This window comes from Lissotriton vulgaris, chromosome 11, assembly GCF_964263255.1.
Source record: "Lissotriton vulgaris chromosome 11, aLisVul1.2, whole genome shotgun sequence".
Lineage (NCBI taxonomy): Eukaryota > Metazoa > Chordata > Amphibia > Caudata > Salamandridae > Lissotriton > Lissotriton vulgaris.
This window is the reverse complement of record NC_141699.1, coordinates 330,430,522-330,451,355: the sequence shown is the minus strand read 5'-3', so window position 1 is coordinate 330,451,355 and position 20,834 is coordinate 330,430,522. Positions and strand designations below refer to the sequence as shown.

The 20,834-nt window shown below is 42.3% G+C and overlaps 1 protein-coding gene across 5 annotated transcripts in view; it reads left to right on the top strand.

The window, feature by feature from the left end:
- The window catches only part of TAOK3 (TAO kinase 3), a 1,449,622-nt gene extending 1,429,320 nt beyond the window's left edge, over positions 1-20,302 (top strand). For all 5 annotated transcript variants that reach the window (XM_086943286.1, XM_086943287.1, XM_086943290.1 and 2 more), the window contains one exon: positions 17,851-20,302. In XM_086943286.1, coding sequence (XP_086799412.1) covers positions 17,851-18,012 — 162 coding nt within the window. In that variant the 3' untranslated portion in view covers positions 18,013-20,302. The remainder of the gene's footprint in view (positions 1-17,850) is intronic.
- Positions 20,303-20,834: the final 532 nt, after the last annotated feature.

The following is a 20,834-nucleotide window of genomic DNA, read 5'->3' as shown; positions in this document are numbered from 1 at the left end:
AAAGGGAGAACGCTTACAATCTAGCCAACATATGTGGATGCACTGCTGCATGTGTGCTTTGCCCCATGGTACTGAATACTCACAGCATAGTGACCTATCTATCACAGGCATTCTGTGACTGTCAACGATAATTTAAAAAGTGATAATAGGGCAATTATGAGAAATTTTGGAGGTAACAACATTTTAGATTCTCTTCAGTTATGTAATCCTCCTAGACATGTAACCGAGACAGAGGTAGGATCAATAGTAAACAGTATACTAGCAAATACATCCAAAAGGAGCTTCTCATGCTCTAGGCCTTGTCCCCAAACATCTTCTTACAGTCTGGATGTGTTAGCTGGCATCATTCACCCAATCCTAGGGAAGTTCCTTAGATTAGTGCAGATCCTTTCTATTGAAACTGGCACAAAAGGTCACAATGGGTAATGATTATGGTTGACTCCTTTGTTTAAAATCTACCTAAAAAAAACTCCTAGTTCTTCTGTCGCCAGGAGACAGTTTAAGCATTTCTTCTTTCAGTGATGCACTGTACATTTTTTTACTTGCTTTGAATAATTTCAGTCCCTCGGGTTTGGGATGTGAGGGGGGGTTTGTGGGGGTATCAACAGGACGGACAGGTTCCTGGGACCCAACATGGTGGTAAAAGTTGTTTGCCACTGGTGTTCTGGGATCCATTCTTAATGTATGTAAAGCGCTCTGATACCCACGGGTCTAGCTAGCGCTATACGAAAATTAATAAATAAATAAGATCCTAATGTGGCTCTTAAAACTGGGCCAAGTACAATCCTTTAAGCACTTTACTGCCAGGGTAGTGAGGGCTAGCAGTCAGACTTCTCAGTGAGCTAGTGTGAGAGTGGCAAAAGCTCAGAATTCAACAATCAAGAGACAAAATAAAATTTTGTCCTGCCTAGTGTTAGTATTTTAGGTAAAACAAAGTACTTTAAACACACAGCATTAGAAAACACTTCTCAGACTAATTATGGGACAGCATGCAGCGTACAAATCCTGTTAGAATCTGGGTGTTACACCCTTCTGTACCCACCCTACTATTAGAGTTCCAAAGCCTTTATGATCTGTGCCGTCTAATCATTGCAGTGTTGGCTAGACTCTGGTGCAGTCATGTAATCACCCTGAAGGCATATTTACACAATAAGTTTTCTGTTTGCTCTCCTTTCAGTGCTTTATTAACATGGAAAATATCCTACTTTGCATAACAGACTATACCTGACTTCTCATACTCTTTTGCACAGTTGATAAACCCTGCGGCAGTCGCAGTCCTGGCCATTGTGCAACAGATGATTCTGCAGCAGTCCTAAGCTTGTGGTAGCTTTAGAGCTGTTGTGGCAGCTGTGACTTTGGAGTTGCTGAAGTGGAAGTTTTGCTGGAAATGTGACGGCATAATTTATCTCAGTGTGGCCCTCTCTGTCAGCTTCCCAGAAGTTGTGGCCTAACTAGACCAGGGACTGGAGGGATTTTGACATGGTTCTGGGCCAATCTTATCTTTGTAGATCGAGTCAATTGCAGCCTCTGTACCAATCAAGGTGCACACCTTGGCGGCACCCTAACATTTGGACCCGACAACTGTGGCAGCACCAATCTGTCAGTTGTGATGAACTGCTGAATTCTCTCAGTGATTGCTTTTATTAAAAAGTTCAAACTCAAATTAGTAGAGCTTAAGTTGCACTCTGCCAGACAGTGCCTCATTCATCACCAGAGCTATGGTGGCTTCTAAAACTCCATTTTGCGAGTAGTGCTTTTATGCAAAATGCTTTTAAAAAGTGAAAGGGAACACCGTGGAAGTTTGAGCTTGTTCAGAAACTCCAAGCAGCACCTCATAATTTAACCCTTGGTAAGTGGGGCATTCTTAAATACTGGCGAAGTTATTTCAGGGCAGATTTTAGTACTGTTTGGTTGCTGTGTCTGCACCAGCTGCATAGCATTGTGGTCTGTTTTTGAGCATTGCGCTTTACCTACACTCCGGTTATAGTTGCTTATATTTCTAAGTAGTGGACAGGGATGCAATTTATCTACACCGAAAACAAGAAGGAATGGGGAACAATATGAGGTTACGTGGGTGGGCAGTTTCGAGGCTTGTCTTTTATGGCAGGTATAGCAGTAGTCACTGTATAGGAAGGAGGCAGTGCTGCTCTGTCCTATGTTCACACAATAATGCATGGTACCACCGCATATTACTGCTCCCCACCAAAAGATCATATTATCGACTCAGTTCAGACCACCATAAGCTCTTCCGCTCAGGCTGCATTGCGAGCTTTTAAGGCAGCAGACCTGCATTTGTTTATTTTGACTTGGGCATGGCTGTTATTTATTTCCAGCTGATGCACGGGGAATTGTTGTTTTGCCTGGTACTGTGCTTCGCCTCCTGCTGAATGCATGAAGACTAGCACAGGGACAGGGTGAGGAAGCAACATAGGGGCATCGGTGGAATTGGAAACAACACAGGGGTGCAAATGTTTTGACGGAACACGCAGTGGAGAACGTAAAAACTTGCAATGGAAAGGTGCCTATCACGTGATGCCGTGATCACAGAGGGGAAGGGCATGGAAAAGAATGCTGGACTAATAATTTAAAGAACTAACAGTCCTATTGGATTGCTGCCACGATGAAACCGGTAGGAAGAGTCAAACGACTAACCTCGCGAGAGGCTTCAACAGTAACAATTTTTCAATTGTTAAAATATTATGTTATCCCTGTAATATAAATACAGGGTAAACCGTGCCTTCCTAAGTCCTGGCATACGTAATGGGAAATAGTGCTATGGAAGCAGGGGCTCCTTTGGCCGTTACGGCTTGCACCACCTTACACTGCACATGAGGGTCAGGGGGGTGAACAGAGTAAAAGTTACGACGAAGCTCTGGTGCGTTACAAGAAACAGCGGGTGGTGGCGTTTTACTGCTGGAGGCTCCATGGATATGTTTTGGGCAGCGCCGTACAAGCGGAAAGGGGCAGGAGTGGTGAGATTAGACAACAATAACACACACTGCAAATAACTAGCTGCAAGGGGGGAGGTGGTGTTGTGAGAACTGCACCAGGAGTTAACTGCCTCCTGCAAGGAGAGAGCGGAAAGACAAAGTAGCAGTGAAACAAAAAATCCACGGAACAATGCAGGGCACTGGCCAAACAAAATACATTCTGAGTTAAATCTCAAGAAGCAGAGCTAAGCACACAAAAGATGGACTGTTACTGAAATGCAGCAATAACAAAGCTGCATTTCTGATTGACGCAGACAACAGCCAATAAGAATCACTGGGTGTGCCACAAGTCATAGAACATTATACAACAGGTCTTGCAGACAGCGCATGCGCTGTATTAGGCTCGACTTAAAAAATGGTTTTGGTCTTAGGTACTCGCACAAGCTAATTAGAGTATGTCTTTTTAAACATATGAGATGGAAGCGCAACATTTTTAAAGATGAAGAGTAGCCCATAGCCAAGTGAGGTAACGTGGCTTTTAATTCTGGCTCATTGTGCAGCACAAAACAATTTCTTAAGATAGAGGAACCAGATGACGTCAAAAATGTATCTGAAAACAGGAGCTACAGCTCAACATTTCCAGCAGAGTAGGTACCACTAAATGTATGATTTCAACTGGCACAATGGTTTTTGACCTCAGAGCCATCCAAAACATTATTCATGAACAAATTGGCCAAGAATCTTCCAACACATACTGTGTACCAACACGGTTAAGTATATTTTCAGTGAATGATATTACATGGCAGAGGACTGAAATCAAGGCCCATTTATTGGACACAGTAAGATTCCTAGTACGAAATAGAGGTGCTTTATGTGAACTTGAATCTCACTGTGACTTTGCCAGCTTGTTTCCGCCACATACCTGCATCGTTGGGGGCATTGTTTGAAGCCCGCTTGTTGGTCCGTGAGCCCGACGCCCTACTCTGTTGCACCCGGTCTCATGCCGCCGTAGCTCTTTCCCCTCTGAGCTCGGTTGCAGTAAGGGGGTGAACGCGGGTGATTGGAACTGGGACTCCAAATACCGGGAGCCCTTGCGGCCGGAAGCCGCCCGCGGAGATTCCGTGCCAGGAGGCGCAAATAACTGCAGTCATCCCCTGTGAAGCGGGGGTCTCACTCCGACTTTGCCAGCTTGTTTCCGCCACATACCTGCATCGTTGGGGGCATTGTTTGTAGCCCACTTGTTGGCCTGTTGCACCCGGTCTCCTCCTGCCGCCGTAGCTCTTTCCCATATGAGCTCCGCTGCAGTAGGGGGAAACGCGGGTGATTGGAACTGGGACTCCAAATACCTGGAGCCCTTGCGGCCGGAAGCCGCACACGGACATTCTGCGCCAGGAGGCGCATATAACTGCGGTCATCCCCCGCGTCGTGGGATCGCGCGTGGGCTGCGCCAGGCTAAGCCCGGGACATGGGCGGGACCATCGAGGGCCCAGCGAGGCCGGGACGGGCCACCTCCCTTGGTCCTCCTAATAGGTAACTGAGACTTTGGAGTCCAATTGAACTATTGTGTGTACCAAGTTACATAAGGTGGTCATTTTGTCATTGGGCTTCAAAATGAGAAATCAAAAATGTTTGTCTGGCACTTAAGATGGTTTCTTCTTCCGGGCGGAATCACTTATTGATCATGAGATTGCACGTGTGGAAAAAAGATTGTCACTGGACCCTACAGCGTTCGTTTCTCATGTAGTCTCTAGCCCCCCAGTCCCTTCAAAACCACCCCAATCTTTAGAAAAGCACACCCCACCCCGATGCCTACACCACAAAGGACTACTGTGGCTCAGATCCATATTACCGACAGTACTCAATCAGACCTAGAGGTAACCACCACACCGCTGAGGGTAACTAGGCAGAAGGGGGCACGAAAGGGGATCCAGGAAAAAACTAAAGCTAAACCTATGGTATTAAGGGAAATGTCCCACAATAAAAAGGGTGGAGTTGGGGCTAATTCGAATTCAGTGACTAGGCAGACCGACCCCATTGTTAGCAACAGTCCTATAAGTAGATCATTTGGCACGCAAACGGATATGGTATTCTCCACAAACATTACTAGTGTCAATAATAGAGTAGAGGCATTAGAAACTCCAATTACAAGTATGTTTAAGTCATCATTACACCTCTTTGAGGGACAATTAAATGACCTCTTGGGTTCCAAAATGAAGGAACTAGACGATAAAATCAAAAGTATAACCGAGGGGTTGAGGGTCCTGGAAGCAACATTCAAAATAGGGAAAGATATTATTGAGGAAAGCGTTAAAGTGCTGGTGGAAAAAAATGTAAGGGAAGCCGGTAACCATAACGAAGTGTCTACAAGTATGTATGTTCCGGCCTACCCCGTGACCGCTCTCAAGGCTGTAGCAGTCATTCCACGCAAGTGTATCCAGGTATCGAATGAGGTAGAAACAGACCCCAATGTGTTTGGTAGGATAAGGCAGGCCCAAGGTCCAGGGTGTTCGGCCACATTTAGTAATAGAATATTGCCTATACGGACCCCAAAGCCCAGTGACTCGAATATCAACCCCAATTGTGATAACCTTGGACTACCACCACCAGCCTGCCCATACGTGCTTGTTCTGGCAGGAGTGCCAGCATTAAAGAGAGAAAAAATAGAAACTTGGCATACCCTTAGGAATAAGGCAGTGGACTGGTTGCAAAAGTTTAAAGGATTTAGCCCTAATAAAATGAATGAGATCATTATGGAACGTAGGGTAGGCTGGGCTGGTGAACAAGATAAAGATATTGATGGGGACTGTATAGTTATAAACTTTAAACAACCCAATACAGTACGCCACTTACTAAGAGTTTGCGATGAAACCCTCTTGCCACATACCAACATCCAAGCCCTCCATCTGGGATATTTCTATCGACCAACTTTTAAGGGGATGGGTGAAACGGTGGTTACACCTTTACCTATTCTCACCTCCAATAGATTTGGGGAACTAAGCACTCTGGGGGTGGTTGACTGACTAAGACCATCCATGTCCCGAACTCTCGACCCAGAAGTCATTTTAAACAGCAGTAGAGGTAAGGAAACGCTTCGACCCCAAAATAATATAGCAACTATAACAATGAATAAGGAGACATCTGGTATTAAGGAACAGGCCGCATTAACCCTGCCTACGATATTAGGAGCCAGACATGATGATATTGGGGTAAATGCTGCTGCAGCGGACTTACCACATGATATAATCCTGGTTACACCTAGTGAGGGAGGGGTGGGTGGCTCTAGGCAAAATTTAAAACTGATCTCATGGGACATAGCAGCTCTAAGGAAAAATCTATCTGATCCCGACTGGGGTAATTATATAGATTCCTGTGATATTTGTTTTCTACAGGAAACATGGGCCTTGGATATGCCATACAGAGTGGGTTATAAACCTTCAATATCGCGGCTGTTCCCTCAATTAGAGGTAGGCCCTCAGGGGGACTTACCATTTGGGTTAAGATATCTCTTGATTAATTTAATGGTGCTATCTATTGACTCAGCATACATACTCGGCCTAAAAGTTATCACAAAAGATGGGAGGAGTATTCTCCTTTTTAACGTCTATAATAGGCCCTGTGGTCTAGCAAAAGAGTCACAGATCCTGGCCAAACTGAATTTTTTTTATAAGTAGCCAAGAAGAGATACCAAGCATGCAATATGTGGTGATCTGAACTGCAACTATGAGCCAATAGCGGGCTTTGGAGATGTTTTTGCAGAAGAGGATAAGCCCAACAGCATCCCTCCCCTCTCAACAATCGGGGAAGTGCGGAGTACTACCCAAGCTGTTCAAATAGTAAGATTAGTAACGTTATATGAGTTGAGGGCCTGTAAGGGACGTCTCGCTTATGACTCCCCCAAGGCTGCAACATTTGTAAGAAATAACTCTCAAAACTGCATAGACTATATCCTGAAAAACCATCAGATCAAACAAGGTAACAAAAAGGCCCCCTGGTTCAACGATGACCTTAAGGAATCCAAGAAGTTATGTCGTACCCTTGAGAAAACCTGGAGAAAAACCCAACCACTAACAACCTGACCACCTTCAAGGACGCCACCCGCAAACACCACCAATTGATCAGATCCACCAAGAAATCAGCATTCAAGGATCGACTCAACAACAATGCCCAAAACAGCAAGGAACTATTCAACATCGTCAAAGAATTTACCAACCCCACCGCCGGCACCAACGACATCACTCCCTCCCAAGACCTCTGCGACTCCCTATCCTCTTTCTTCCACAACAAAATCATCGACATTCATAACAGCTCTAGAAACCTGTCCGAAGAACAACCCACTCCACCCACCTCCGATCCAAAACCGCACCCTCACAACCTCTGCGCCTGGAACCCAATCACTACTGAAGACACCATCCGTCTGATGAACTCCATCCACTCAGGTTCACCAACTGACCCATACCCACACCACATGTTCAACAAAGCAAACTCCATCATCGCAACCCATCTCCGCCATGTCATCAACTGCTCCCTCAACTCCGCTACCTTCCCAGAAAGCTGGAAACATGCCGAACTCAGCGCCCTTCTGAAGAAACCCACAGCGGACCCCTCTGAACTCAAGAACTACTGCCCCATCTCACTACTCCCCTTCCCGGCCAAAGTCAACGAGAAAGCCGTCAATAGCCAGCTCGCCGCCTTCCTCGAATCCAACAACTCACTCGACCCCTCACAGTCCGGCTTTCGAGCCAAACACAGCACCAAAACCGCCCTCATCGCTGCTACGGATGACATCCGAACGCTACTGGACAACGGAGAATCAGTTGCCCTCATCCTACTTGACCTCTCCGCCGCCTTCGACACAGTCTGTCATAACACCCTCATACAACGCCTCAACAACGTCGGAATACAAGGAAAAGCCTTGGACTGGATCATCTCGTTCCTCGCTGGAAGAACACAAAGAGTCCACCTCCCCCCATTCAAATCAGAGGCCACTGAAGTCATCTGCGGCGTACCACAAGGATCATCACTCAGTCCCACCCTCTTCAACGTGTACATGAGTCCCCTCGCAACCATCGCACGACAACACGACCTCAACATCATCTCATACGCTGACGACACCCAGCTAATCCTCTCCCTCACCAAAGACCCCAACACCGCCAAAACCAATCTACACGAAGGAATGAAAGAAGTAGCCGAATGGATGAAGAACAGCCGTTTAAAACTAAACTCAGACAAAACGGAAGTCCTCATCTTAGGATCATCCCCCTCTGCTTGGGACGACTCTTGGTGGCCACCGGCTCTGGGTATAGCACCCATACCTACAGATCACGCACGGAACCTGGGCTTCATCCTAGACTCCTCCCTCTCGATGACCAGACAAGTCAACGCCGTTACATCATCAAGCTTCAACATCCTACGCATGCTCAAAAAAATCTTCCGCTGGATCACCACCGAAACAAGAAAAACAGTCACCCACGCATTAGTCACTAGCCAACTAGATTATGGAAACACCCTTTACGCCGGAACCACAGCCAAACTACAGAAAAAACTACAACGCATCCAAAACGCCTCAGCCAGACTCATACTCGACATCCCCCGTCAAGCCCACATTTCCGGTCACCTGAAAGATCTCCACTGGCTTCCAGTCAACAAGAGAGTAACGTTCCGTCTCCTCACCCACGCACACAAGGCCCTCTATGACCTAGGACCCGAATGCCTCAACAAACGACTGTCCTTCTACACACCCACCCGCCAACTACGTTCATCCAATCAAGCCCTCGCGGCAATTCCGCGCATCAATAGATCCACCATGGGAGGAAGATCTTTCTCCTACTTAGCGGCCAAAACCTGGAATTCTCTCCCCACTCACCTCCGCCTTACACAGAACCACCTCTCCTTTAGAAAGCAGCTAAAAACCTGGCTATTCGATAAGTAATGCACCCACCCTCCCCCAAGCGCCTTGAGACCCTCTGGGTGAGTAGTGCGCTATACAAATTTCTGAACTTGAACTTATCCTAGCATCCTTTGATATCTGGCCTTATCTGATAGATCTTGAGATCACGCCCAGGTATGAAAGTGATCATCGTCCACTTCAATTGTCAGTGGACCAATCTTTATTCCCTTGTAGTAGTCTTGCGAGCGAGATCTGCGTCTCGGACATCACTCCTAACAATGCCCCATTGGTAAGTAATAATAGACGAGCACTCAAATGGGCACAAATATTGGACCATGGAGAAGCGCTAGCGGGTATTTATTTACTTTTAGCTGGAACATTCTCTGGTTATTTAAGCTTAACGGAACGGGATAACTGTTTCATTGACCTTCATAATGGGTTTTTCAAATCACTAATACCCTACATTACTAAAATGCCTAAATAAAATGGTTCCATTGATAAAGGGTTAGTTGGCAGTCACCCATGGTATAACAAGGATTGTCGTGTAGGCAAGGCGTTACTCATAAAGGCTTTAAAAAGCAAAACACCGGATATGATAAGGATGGCGAGAAAAGTTTATAAATTGACCGAGGCAAGAGCAAGATCTAACTGGGAGGAGGAATGCTGGTAGAATATGCTATTGGCAGCAAAGACCAAAGATAATGTTGGGTTCTGGAGATTGGTGGCAAACGGGAACCACATAGGTAGGCGAGCCCAAGATGTGTTCTTAGATGAACAAACTTGGGTAGACCACTTCACTCATCTGTACGAAGTCCCTCCGCAACAGGACTCTAAGAAGCAATACTATCCATGGCACTCGTCTTGCACTAGCACTTTAGAGTTTACATTAGATGAAACTTAGCGATCAGTTTAGTAAAAAGTGGTAAGGCACCAGGTCTCGACAAAATCCCAGGTGATCTGTATAAGCATGAAATCAATATCTGGGCACCTTACATTAATAGATTATTTAATATTTTAGCTAATGGTGAAGCTTTTCCTGACAGTTGGAAGGGTGCGGAAATCATTTTAATTTTTAAAAAGGACGATAGGAATGAGCCTTCAAACTATCACCCAATTAGTTTAATGGATATTTTACAAAAGTTATACTCCAGGCATATTTTAACGCGTATGAATTCTTGGATGGACGAGAATGCCATACTTACGAAGTTCCAAGCTGGTTTTAGAAGTAGTTTAAGCACAATCCATCAAGTTTTCAGATTGTGTGCCTGTGCTGGAAATATGTCCATCTAAGAAAAGGTCATATATATGTGGCGTTTGTTGACCTAAGGGCCACTTTTGATTTATTTTTGCGTGATCGTCTATGGGATTGTTTGCACTTGCTGGGGCTACATGTTTCCCTTTCACACCAGATTATAAGGCTTCACGACAACAACTACGCAAAAGTGCGCTGGGGATGTAACGGAGAATTGACTAAACCGGTTCCTATAATGCGTGGAGTCCGTCAAGGGTGCATGTTAGCTCCTACTCTCTTTTCCCTGTTTGTAAACGACATTCCAGCCCACTTAGAGGAGTGCACCAACGATGCACCCAAGCTAAATGGTGAAAGGGTTCCTGCGCTCCTCTTTGGGGACGACACTATCCTAATCTCCCAGACGCCCAAAGGTCTCCAAACACTTTTAAACTCATTTCAATCATATTGTAATAAAAAAAGGTCTAGAAATCAATGTAAAAAAAACTAAATGTATGGCTCTAAATCCGCACAAAACATTTACAGGGAAACTTAAATTTAAACAATCAAAAACTAGACTTAGTATCTAATTTTACCTACTTGGGTGTCTCCCTGGATTCTAAGATCACGTGGAAAACCAAGTAGAGAAGAGTAAAATGTTATTGACACAGAATTGTTTACCGATTATAAAAAAAAAAAAAAAAAATGGGGCGAGTCTCAGCAAATCAATATTACCAGCCTTGGAAGTGTTTAAGTTCACAGCCCAGACTGTCACATTATATGGAGCAGAAATCTGGGGTCCAATAGCTGGGAATCTTTTTATGAAAGGTGAAAATGTGTTCTTTAGAAGTTTGCTAGAAATACCCAAATGGACCCCTCTTTTACCCTTAATGCTTGATTTAAGTATAAGGCGTACAGACCACTATGCAATTTTACATCCACTTTCTTACTGAGTGAGACTATGGTGCTCAAGGGAACTCGGAGACTATAGGGATGGTCTCCTGGAAATAATGAGGTTGGATTCCAATAATGCCAATGTATGGTTGAAGCATGTACGAACATTGCTGTATAGAATTGGGCTGGCACACTTTTGGGAAGACCCTTCCAGTTTGAGGCATAGTAGTAAAAAAATGGTGAAAGTCAAATTTTGGGAGCACATTTTAGAAATGCTCCCAAATAACCATGCTGGTGGTTCCATTACTAGTAACTTCCTGGCCTTTAAAGATTATCCAAGCTATGAGAATTTCTTGGACGAGATTCAACCATCTTTGGCCAAAAGCTTCTACTTGAAGTTTAGGTACGGCATATTAAAAACCAATGTAACCTTAGCAAGGTGGTCTCAAACGGCTGGCTCTACCTTAAGTGAAACATGTACGTGTTGTCAGTCTAGTGGAAAGGAAGGTGATAATCACATCCTCCTTTTCTGTACAGCTTATGTAATTGCCAGAAAGAGGTGGATTAAGCCACTGTGTAAATACATAGGTCTGCGTTCATACAAAGAAGCTTACCGAATAATTAAAACAGACACGAGACAAGTTATTGTCTTTTGTGTCAGCAGATTTTTTCTGGCTGTAAGCTATGTATGTATGAAACCGGGTTTGGAATTATAGTCGGTCAATCCTGTTTAAAAAACTTTAACAGACTGTTTTTTGTGATTCTTCTCAACACTGGTCGTTAATGAATTTACCTGAAATCAATTATTGAAACTGTATGTACATATTTTGTAATCCAGATATTTTTATCCTTGCCATCCTAATTAAATTATGTGATTTTATTGTATTTTCCAAACCCCTACCGACTGCTTGTAACTCCTTCCCACTAACCGCCATACCATAGTACCATGAATTGTTGTTTTAATGCATTATGTATTATGTATCTTTTATGTTCATATATTGCCGAAATAAAGATTGATTGAATTGCAAAGAACGATGTCAGTGGAAGTAGTTCTGAAGAAGTATTTTCATTCTTACCTCAAAACATGCTTGTGTGAGGGAGTCGCGCGAGCGCGTCGACAAGATGGCCGCCGCCACCGGATCTCCGTAACTTCACCAGCCTAATGAGCTGATTGACGACGATTTTACCTTAAGGTTTGCTCTTTTTTTGCAGCGCTTGCCTTCTACGTCGGCCCCCTACCTTACCTGTCAATTTTGGCCGCTTTCAACGAAAGGGGGTCTCTCTGTCTGCTTCCTGGCTCCTCTCCCCAGCCTCTGCTCCGGTTCTGCCGATTGCCTCAGCTCAGGGGGCGGTACAATTCTGAGGAAAGGGCCTGGCTTGGGCCTAGCCACTCCCACGGCTCACCTTAACTCTTCAACTGCCTTTTCCTCAATAACTTCTAGAGCTTTTAATACCCTTTTCCCTCATATTTATTAAAAATTTTGAGGTGGATTTGTTTTTTTACATTTTTCTGACGCAAAAAGTTATTTTTTCTCCTCAAAATGGATAATAAAAATTTAGCTAACAACAAAAGGAAGCAGCAGGTGTCTCCTCCCCCAAACAAATCTAAGGTTGTTGAAACTTCTGAACCTTCACTTAACCTGATACTGGAAGAAATTAAAGCGCTGCGCATCAATACTGATACTATTGCAAACGAAGTGAAAAATGTTCGAAAAGATATGGCGTCAATGTCCATGAAAGTTTCTGATAATTCTATCAAAATTCAGGACAATAAAACCAAACTTGACGCTTTTACACCTCTGATGGCTCAGATAGTACCAATGCATAACCAACTATTGGAATTGGAAAACCGTAATAGACAATATAATCTCCGCATTTTCAATTTGCCGGAAGAAGTTGAGGGCTCCGACTGTCGCCTGTACCTGGAATCTTTGCTGCCTGGTCTTCTAAATACCAAATTTCCGGAAAAATTTGAGGTAGACAAAGCGCATAGAATTCCCTCACACAGGAATCCACGCCATGCAAAACCCAGGCAAATGATTTTCAAGGTCTTGCGTCACCATCACTTGGTCCTCATAAGGAAAGCAGCTAGAGACATTCCTTCGCTTCTGGTAAATGGCTCCAAAATATTTATCCATCAAGACTTTGCTAAGGAAACGGTTGCTATTCGCAAGGAATTTTCATCTTTGCGTCCACAATTGAGAAGCCTTGGTTTTAAGTATGGTCTATTTGATCCGTCTACAATGCGAATTTGGAAGGATACCTTCTAAAAATCTTTTCATCGTCCTGAAGACTTAAGACTTTTTCTGGACCAACAAGCTTCGTCATCAATGGAGACACAAGCTCCTATTACCTGAACGCAATTAGTCTGAGCATTCCTGGTGATTCTTCTTTCTTCATGGGCTCCAACGGTATCTGGCCATGCTTGTGAAACGGGTGTGCGTCTCTGTGTCCTCATTTATGTGCCCTGTTTGTAGCTTTTTCTTCCTTTTCTGTTTCTTCCTTTTGTGTCCTTCCTTGCCTTTTCTAGCTTTCTACGTAGAGTTACTTTTCCTCCATGACTGTTCACTCTCTTCTCTTCCTTTACCTCCTCTCTTCATTCTCTTTTTACTTCTTTATGGCTACTACACATGATGTCAAAATTGTTTCTCTTAATGTTAAAGGTCTGCAGCATCCAGTTTAAAGAACAAAAATTTTAGACTATTTGGGTGCTTCTAAAGCTGACATATGTTTTCTTCAAGAAACTCATGTTGATGATAACATTTTGCACTATATGAAGAAAAAGTGGGTGGACCATATTGTCTCATCGCCTGCCTTTGGTAAGAAAAATGGGGTTGCGATTTTCTTTGCTAAGAGATTACACTGTCAGATTATTAGTAAATTTACAGATACAGAAGGTAGATTTATTGTTGTTCAAGTTAAAATCCATGACTAAACCTTCTTTTTGCTTAATATATATGGCCCCACGGCCGATGACCCATCGTTTTGGTCTAACTTATCTACTGAAGTTCTAAAGTTGGGACAAGTTCCTTTGATTTTAATGTGATCATTGATCCGCTACTTGATAGACTTTCTACTACCAAGTTTAGACCCCCAAAAGTTTTTCATGCTTTTAAAACTTTCCTTAGTACTACCAAATTGGCTGATGTATGGAGACTACACTTTCCCACTGAAAAATGGTTTTCTTTTTTCTCTAATCCCCATAATTCTCATTCAAGGATTGATTATTTTTTGATTTCACCCTCCTTACTTCAGTCAGCTACAAATCCCGTTATAGGCACTATAGACATGTCAGACCATGCTTTAATCTCATTTGTCTTAAATATCTCCTCTACTTTTACTAAACAAAATAGGTGGCATATGAACTTGAGTATTGTCCTTACTGATAAGCATAAACCTAAACTATTACAAGCTATACAAGACTATTTTTTGTTCAACCCTGAGGATTCCACGTCAATTGTCACCAGATGGGATGCATTTAAGGCTTACATCAGAGGTACCACTATTTCTATTATGGCTCATGAGAACAAACAATTTAACGCTAACATTAAGCATTTGGAAAAGCAAATTGCTAAATTTGAGCGTTTGTTTATCTCTTCTAATGACCCCCAGTACAAACTTACACTTCAAAAACTCCGCTATGAATATAATGCCATCCTTAGTCAAAGAGCAGGTGTTCAACTTTCAAAGTCCAATGCTAAATTTCGTTTTAACATCGGTAGATCAGGAAAACTCCTTGCAAATTACTTACGAATTAAAAGAGATAAGACTCAGATTACCTCAATACGAGGATCACAAGGCAAAGTAGCAATATTTCTCATAATGATATTGTGCATGAATTTTTAAATTTTTATTCCACCCTTTATAGTAAACCTGACAAATGCCCTGAATCTTTAATCGATTCTTTTTTAAGTAAGTGCAATTTACCCCATATTTCCTTATCAGATAGAACAGGTCTAGATTCCCCAATTACATCTGAAGAGATTTTGCTTGCCATTAAGTCACTTCCCAAGAATAAATCCCCAGGTCCGGATGGTATCCCAGCAGAATTTTACAAAGAATTTCAATCTCATCTCCTCCCTTATTTGAATACCCCTTTCTCTCATTTTGGATCCTCTGGTACAATTTCAGGCTCTTTTACGGACGCCTTAATTATTGTTTTGCCCAAACCTGATAAAGATCCTACCCTGGTCTCTAATTATCGCCCCATTTCCCTAATTAACCTGGATTGTAAGCTTTATGCGAAAATCCTTGCTACTAGATTAGCTCCTGTACTCCATTCCATTATTCATCCAGATCAATCTGGTTTCATGAAAAATAGATATTCTGCTAATAATACTAGAACTCTATTACACATTATTGAGCAAAGTTCTCACCTGTCCTCTCCTGCGGGAGTGATGGCCTTAGATGCTGAAAAAGCATTTGAAAAGATTCACTGGCAATTTTTATTTAAAACTTTGTCTTTTGATTTTGGTGCCCCTTTTATTCGTATGATTTCTGCTTTATATTTTGCCCCTACTGCTAGTTTGTTCATTAATGGTCAAATTTCTAGTCAGTTTCCTCTTTTTAGAGGAACTAGGCAAGGTTGTCCCCTTTCTCCACTGTTATTTCTTTTAGGCATTGAACCTTTTCTTAATTATATTCGCCTTTGTGATGACATTCAGGGTATTACGATCAATGATGTAACTGTTAAAACTTTAGCCTATGCAGATGATGTTTTATTATTTATTAATAACCCTCTTTCTTCTGTTCCTTCCCTATTGGACATTATTGCCCAATACTCCATGGTTTCAGGTTACAAATTGAATGTCAACAAGACTGAATTTTTTCCTCTAAACATGTTTTGTACCTCAGAGATGCTCCCGAACACAGATATTCTATGGCAACCTACCAAAGTTAAATATTTGGGTATTCTATTTGCTTCATCACTACCAGCTACATTAAAACTTAACTCTGATTTCATAATTGACTACATTTAAAACAAAACGTCCAAGTGGTCTGCCCTTCATCTCACTTGGTGGGGAAGAATGGAGTCTATTAAAATGAATATAGCGCCTAAAGTTTTTTACTCTTTAGCTATGATCCCCAGCCAATTTCCTCTCTGTTTTTATAAAACTGTTGACGCACTCTTATCTAAATTCCTTTGGTCTAACAAAGTCCCTCGTATTGCTTACAAAAAGTTAAAAATTCCTAAGACCCAGGCTGGGTTTTCCCTGCCAGACTTTCACCTCTACCATAAAGCTTTTATTTTAAAGCAGAGTACCCTTTGGTTTAATACTTCACATATGATAAAACCTCCAATTTGGTTGGCTATTGAAGCATCCATTGTGCGGCCCTTTTCTCTACCTTCCTTGCTGTCAATGTCCTCCACAGCGAAGGTTGTTCATATTTCTTCTATTATTAAGTCCTCCAGATTGATAATTAATGATTTAGATTCTAATTTTTAATTACCCCTACTCTCCACAGTCCACTTGTCTTTATGGCACAGTGCACTACTTAAATTGAACAGAAACATTACCATCTGGTCCTCTTGGATTTCAAAAGGAATTTTATATCTTAAAGATGTCTTTAATGGCAATGCCTTTATTCCTTTTGAACAATTACAGTTACATTTTGGTATCCCAGCTGCTGACCTGTTAACACCTTGGCTGCTAGGTGTTTTCCCCTCCTATGCTGACTTTTCATCATTCTCACTATTCATGACGAGCTCAGCTCGTCATCAGCACAGCTCAACCGTGCATCATGACGAGCTGAGCTCGTCATGAGCATGGAAAGGGTTAAAATATCAATTTTTGTGTAACTCTATTTTGGATTCCTTCCCCAATGGTATTCCCTCTTCTACCACAAATGACCTATTAATTTATCTCACAACTGTAACATCGTCCCCTAAAGCTGTCTCTGTTTTTTATAAAAAGCTTTCCACCTCACACGGCTCCAATGTTCAGATTATTTCGTCGTTCTGGAACAATGAGCTGTCCATCTCCCTGTCAGATGACTCATGGTCCTCTATATGGCTTGACAGTATCTCTGGCTGGCTCCCGGTGTCCCTTTATCAAACCAATGCTTATATTTTATTTAACACTTTATGGACTCCATCTCGTTTATTTCGTGCAAAGCTTTTGCTTTCTAATGTTTGTTGGCACTGCAATGCTAACCCTGGTTCACTTCGCCATATGTTATTTGAATGTCCAGTTATTGCGAAATTTTGGTTGGAAGTATGGAATGTAATTTTGAAAATTTTACCTTTACAAGATGATATTTCCTTTAATTTATTGATTTGCAAATCGACTGCCCTAACTCATCCCCTTTCGGAGTCAGAGGCAAAATTGTTTAATTTTCTAATCACAGCTGCCTTAAAATCCATTACTTTCTGTTGGAAAGATGCTTCTTCTCTTTCAGTCCATGCTTGGGGGTCATGGATCACCTTTACGAGAAGAGGTGCGCAGCTATCTCTTAAAGGCGTTACTCATAATCCACGATCATTTCAGTCGTTTTGGTCTCCTATTGATTCATATGTTTTACAATGATATTGTTATATATTCTCTTATGTTCTATTTGTACATTACATTTCAATTGTAACTCTGTAGTTTATGAATTTATGATCCTATGACATGCTTTTTTCCTTCCCCTCTCCCTCCCTTTCCTCCTTGCCCCTTCTCTTTAATTGCAATTCTTTTTTATTAATACAGATCAATATTGTGTATTTTAGGTTAATGCATTTCATGTTGATTTTTGATCACTTACACTTGTAAATTCCTTCCTCCTTTTTTGTATTGTATTTATTCTTTTTCATTTTGTCTTAAAAATTAATAAAATCTTACTGAACAAAAAAAAACCATGCTTGTATACCTCACTTCTAGTGCATTTGCGTAGACATTTCTGAATTGCTGATTCTTTTTTTGTGTCTTCAGATCGAGGAGGAGCTGGCGGCGCTGCAGAAGGAGCGCAGTGAAAGGATCAAGCACCTGTTTGAAAGACAGGAGCGAGAGATCGAGACCTTTGACACCGAAAGCCTCCGGATGGGATTCCGTAATCTAGTGACACTAGAGTATCCCAAGGAGGACTATAGATGAGACTGAACTCCTTTGCCATTAATAATAATACAAATATATGAAAAGAAAACACATTCCCCATTTGAACGGGCATGTACTCTCTCTCTCTCTCCCTGACGTCCCGTCGGATGCCGGTGCCTGTATTCTCTCTTTACTACTGATCAGGGGACGTCTCCGTGCAGTCGCAGTGCAGGACAGAGCTCCCCCGGTCCGTCTTATCTCTCTCTTTCTTCATAGTACGTCAAAGTATTGATGTCTGCGTGCAGTGGTGAGCACCATCCGGCGACCGGCCTCGGAGACCGTAGAGAAAGGGGCGTGGGAGAAATACTAAAGAATAAAGGGGGCAAAAAGAGAAGAGGAAAAGAAAGTGTGGATGGATGGCTGTGGCTGCAGGCAGGCATTCACACCAGTCCACGAAAGTGCAAGCAAAAATGTGTAAAAGAGAGAGAGAGGTGATTTCTGCAGCCTTACCTTAACTAGCTGCTGCATAAAGAAAACAAAAATAGGTTTTTTGGTATTTATTCATCAGGAATACAAAAAAGACAATTTTTTATTAGATTGAGAAATTTGATACATTTTACAGAAATTGTGATGTACATATCAGTGATGACAAATATTGAGTTAGACGGGGAAATTGATCCTGGGGGTGGGGGCAGAAGTTGCAAAGAATCAGCTTATGGGATTTTTGAAACTGTGCTGTCAGGGGTTAAAACGTGAGAGGGAATGGACCCCCATCCCTCGCCCACCCCATTCACATGGAAATAAAAAAAAAAAATGTTTCTCTTTCTTACCTTGAAACAGGTCCCAAATGTTTCATTGAAAAAATTAGCTTCCCTGTTTTTTCTCGAAATGTTGCCAGTTTTTCGTCGAGTTTGGAAGTGGCTGTAACAGGATGGTTGAGCAGCCCTATGGCATTAGCGAATACAATCCAGCTTCTGTCCTAGCTCTCGGTTATCACCTCCATTCTGCAACATCAGCTGCCAAAGTGGGGGAAAACCTGGCATCTATTTTCTAAGTTAATGCACCCTGTAAGAGTGTCTCTTATTGTGGCTAGAGGGAATCTTGCACACAGTTTGGCCACGAACTGCCAGTGCTGAGCAGTGCGACCAGGCGCAATCTGTGCAAGCGGAAAAGTCCAATCTCTCCAGACATGCTGCTTATTGTAAAGCGACTATGAATTTCACATATGTAAGGTGCTTAAAATGTCTTTTTTTTATACATTTTAAATTATGTTGGGGAGGATCCTCCGGTCTGCCTTCTCCCCAACATGGGTAATGGAACAGTTGCTGCTCCTCTGCACAAAGCACATGTAACGCACAATAAGTTGCCTTGGAACATTAAACCAATCTGGTTCTCTAAGTGGGTGAATTCTTACAGGCTGTTTGGAGTGAGAAAAAACAGAGAACAATGTTTTTCTGCCTATTCCTTTTTAACGTGAGTGTTGGCTCCTGTTCTCCCTTCTTTTGGCTGTTAGCTATCAAGTCCTCACACTCCAGACTACTGCAGGCCCATTTCATTTCCTTTGCTAATTAATGGGTTTAAACTTTTAAAGTCACGGTGCAGAGAAAAACCGTATATACCAGCTAGATTTGAGAGAAATTGGTGCTCTTTTCGGTACTTCTATCCAAAGTCTCCAGATACTCCACTATTTGTGGTTGGATCACTGCAACGATCGCCTGTTGCCACGCATGCAGACTGCGATCTCATGCAATGATGCTTTTGGACCAACAGCCAGCAGCAGGTGTTGAGCCTGTACCTCCACGTCACTCCCAGCACCAGCTGGAGCAAGTTCGCTTTCCGCCTCTGAGCCATTTCAAGAAATAATAAGAAAGAATAAAGTTCTATTTCCATGTGATGTCAGAAAGTCCTACCCCTCAATCCCCTTAAACCCATCTTGGTACTTTCAGATTGTAAAATAAGGATATATTGGTGAAGAAGGGGGTGTTCTCCCCAATTTCACAGCAGTCCCAGCAGCACAAAAAATGGGGCTTACAAAAAATAAATTGTGTATTTTGTGTATAGAGGGAATTTACGGAGAGAGCTTGGACTTATTTTCTTATTGTATTTTAACTGTTTCTCGAGCCCAAAAAGGACAATTTGTTTTGTTTTTCTTTTCTTTTCAACTTTTCTTTGTTATTTTCCCAGTTCAGTATTTCAAAATTTACAAAAAACTGTCTAGATCAATATGCTCTTCCAGATCTTTCTTTTATTTTTGCCTTCCCACTCCCCCCAATCTTGGTCTTTAAATATTGCATTATTCACACTTTCAAGCTGTGTATTTTCTTACAATAAAGAGAAAACATTTAAAAAACAAGTTTCCTTTCTTGTGCATGCACTTTAAAAATGAACAAACAACGGAAAATATCAAAAATCCCACACACACATTTCAGGTTTCAGGAGTAAGTACGAGTTATTGTTGGAGGTTTTCATTACATTTGTAAATAAAAGTGTTCAACACTGTCATTGTTTGCTTTTGTGGTGGTTGTTGTTGCCTAAATATTTTGGGCAGCTCCGATTGCTGCTCCCTACTTATTGGCCACTAGCCGTACTCAACAAAACCAATGTTTAGCTGTCGAGAGAGACTTCTCTGCATGGGAGGAGGAAGTTGGAGTCATCTTGCCCTACAGTTGCCTCTCTGTGGTTATCAGAATCGCTGCTGCCCACATTCCCCCCTTCCCCTAATTCTGTGTCAATTTACTTTGCTAGTGAACCTAGAAGTCCCTCTATGATTAGAGAATGGTCCTTTACTGAAACAGGTTTGGTCAAAGATGAAAATATCTGGTAAAACTTTGAAGCTGATGACTAATGGCACATTTGTTTTCAAAAACACCATAAAACTAAGC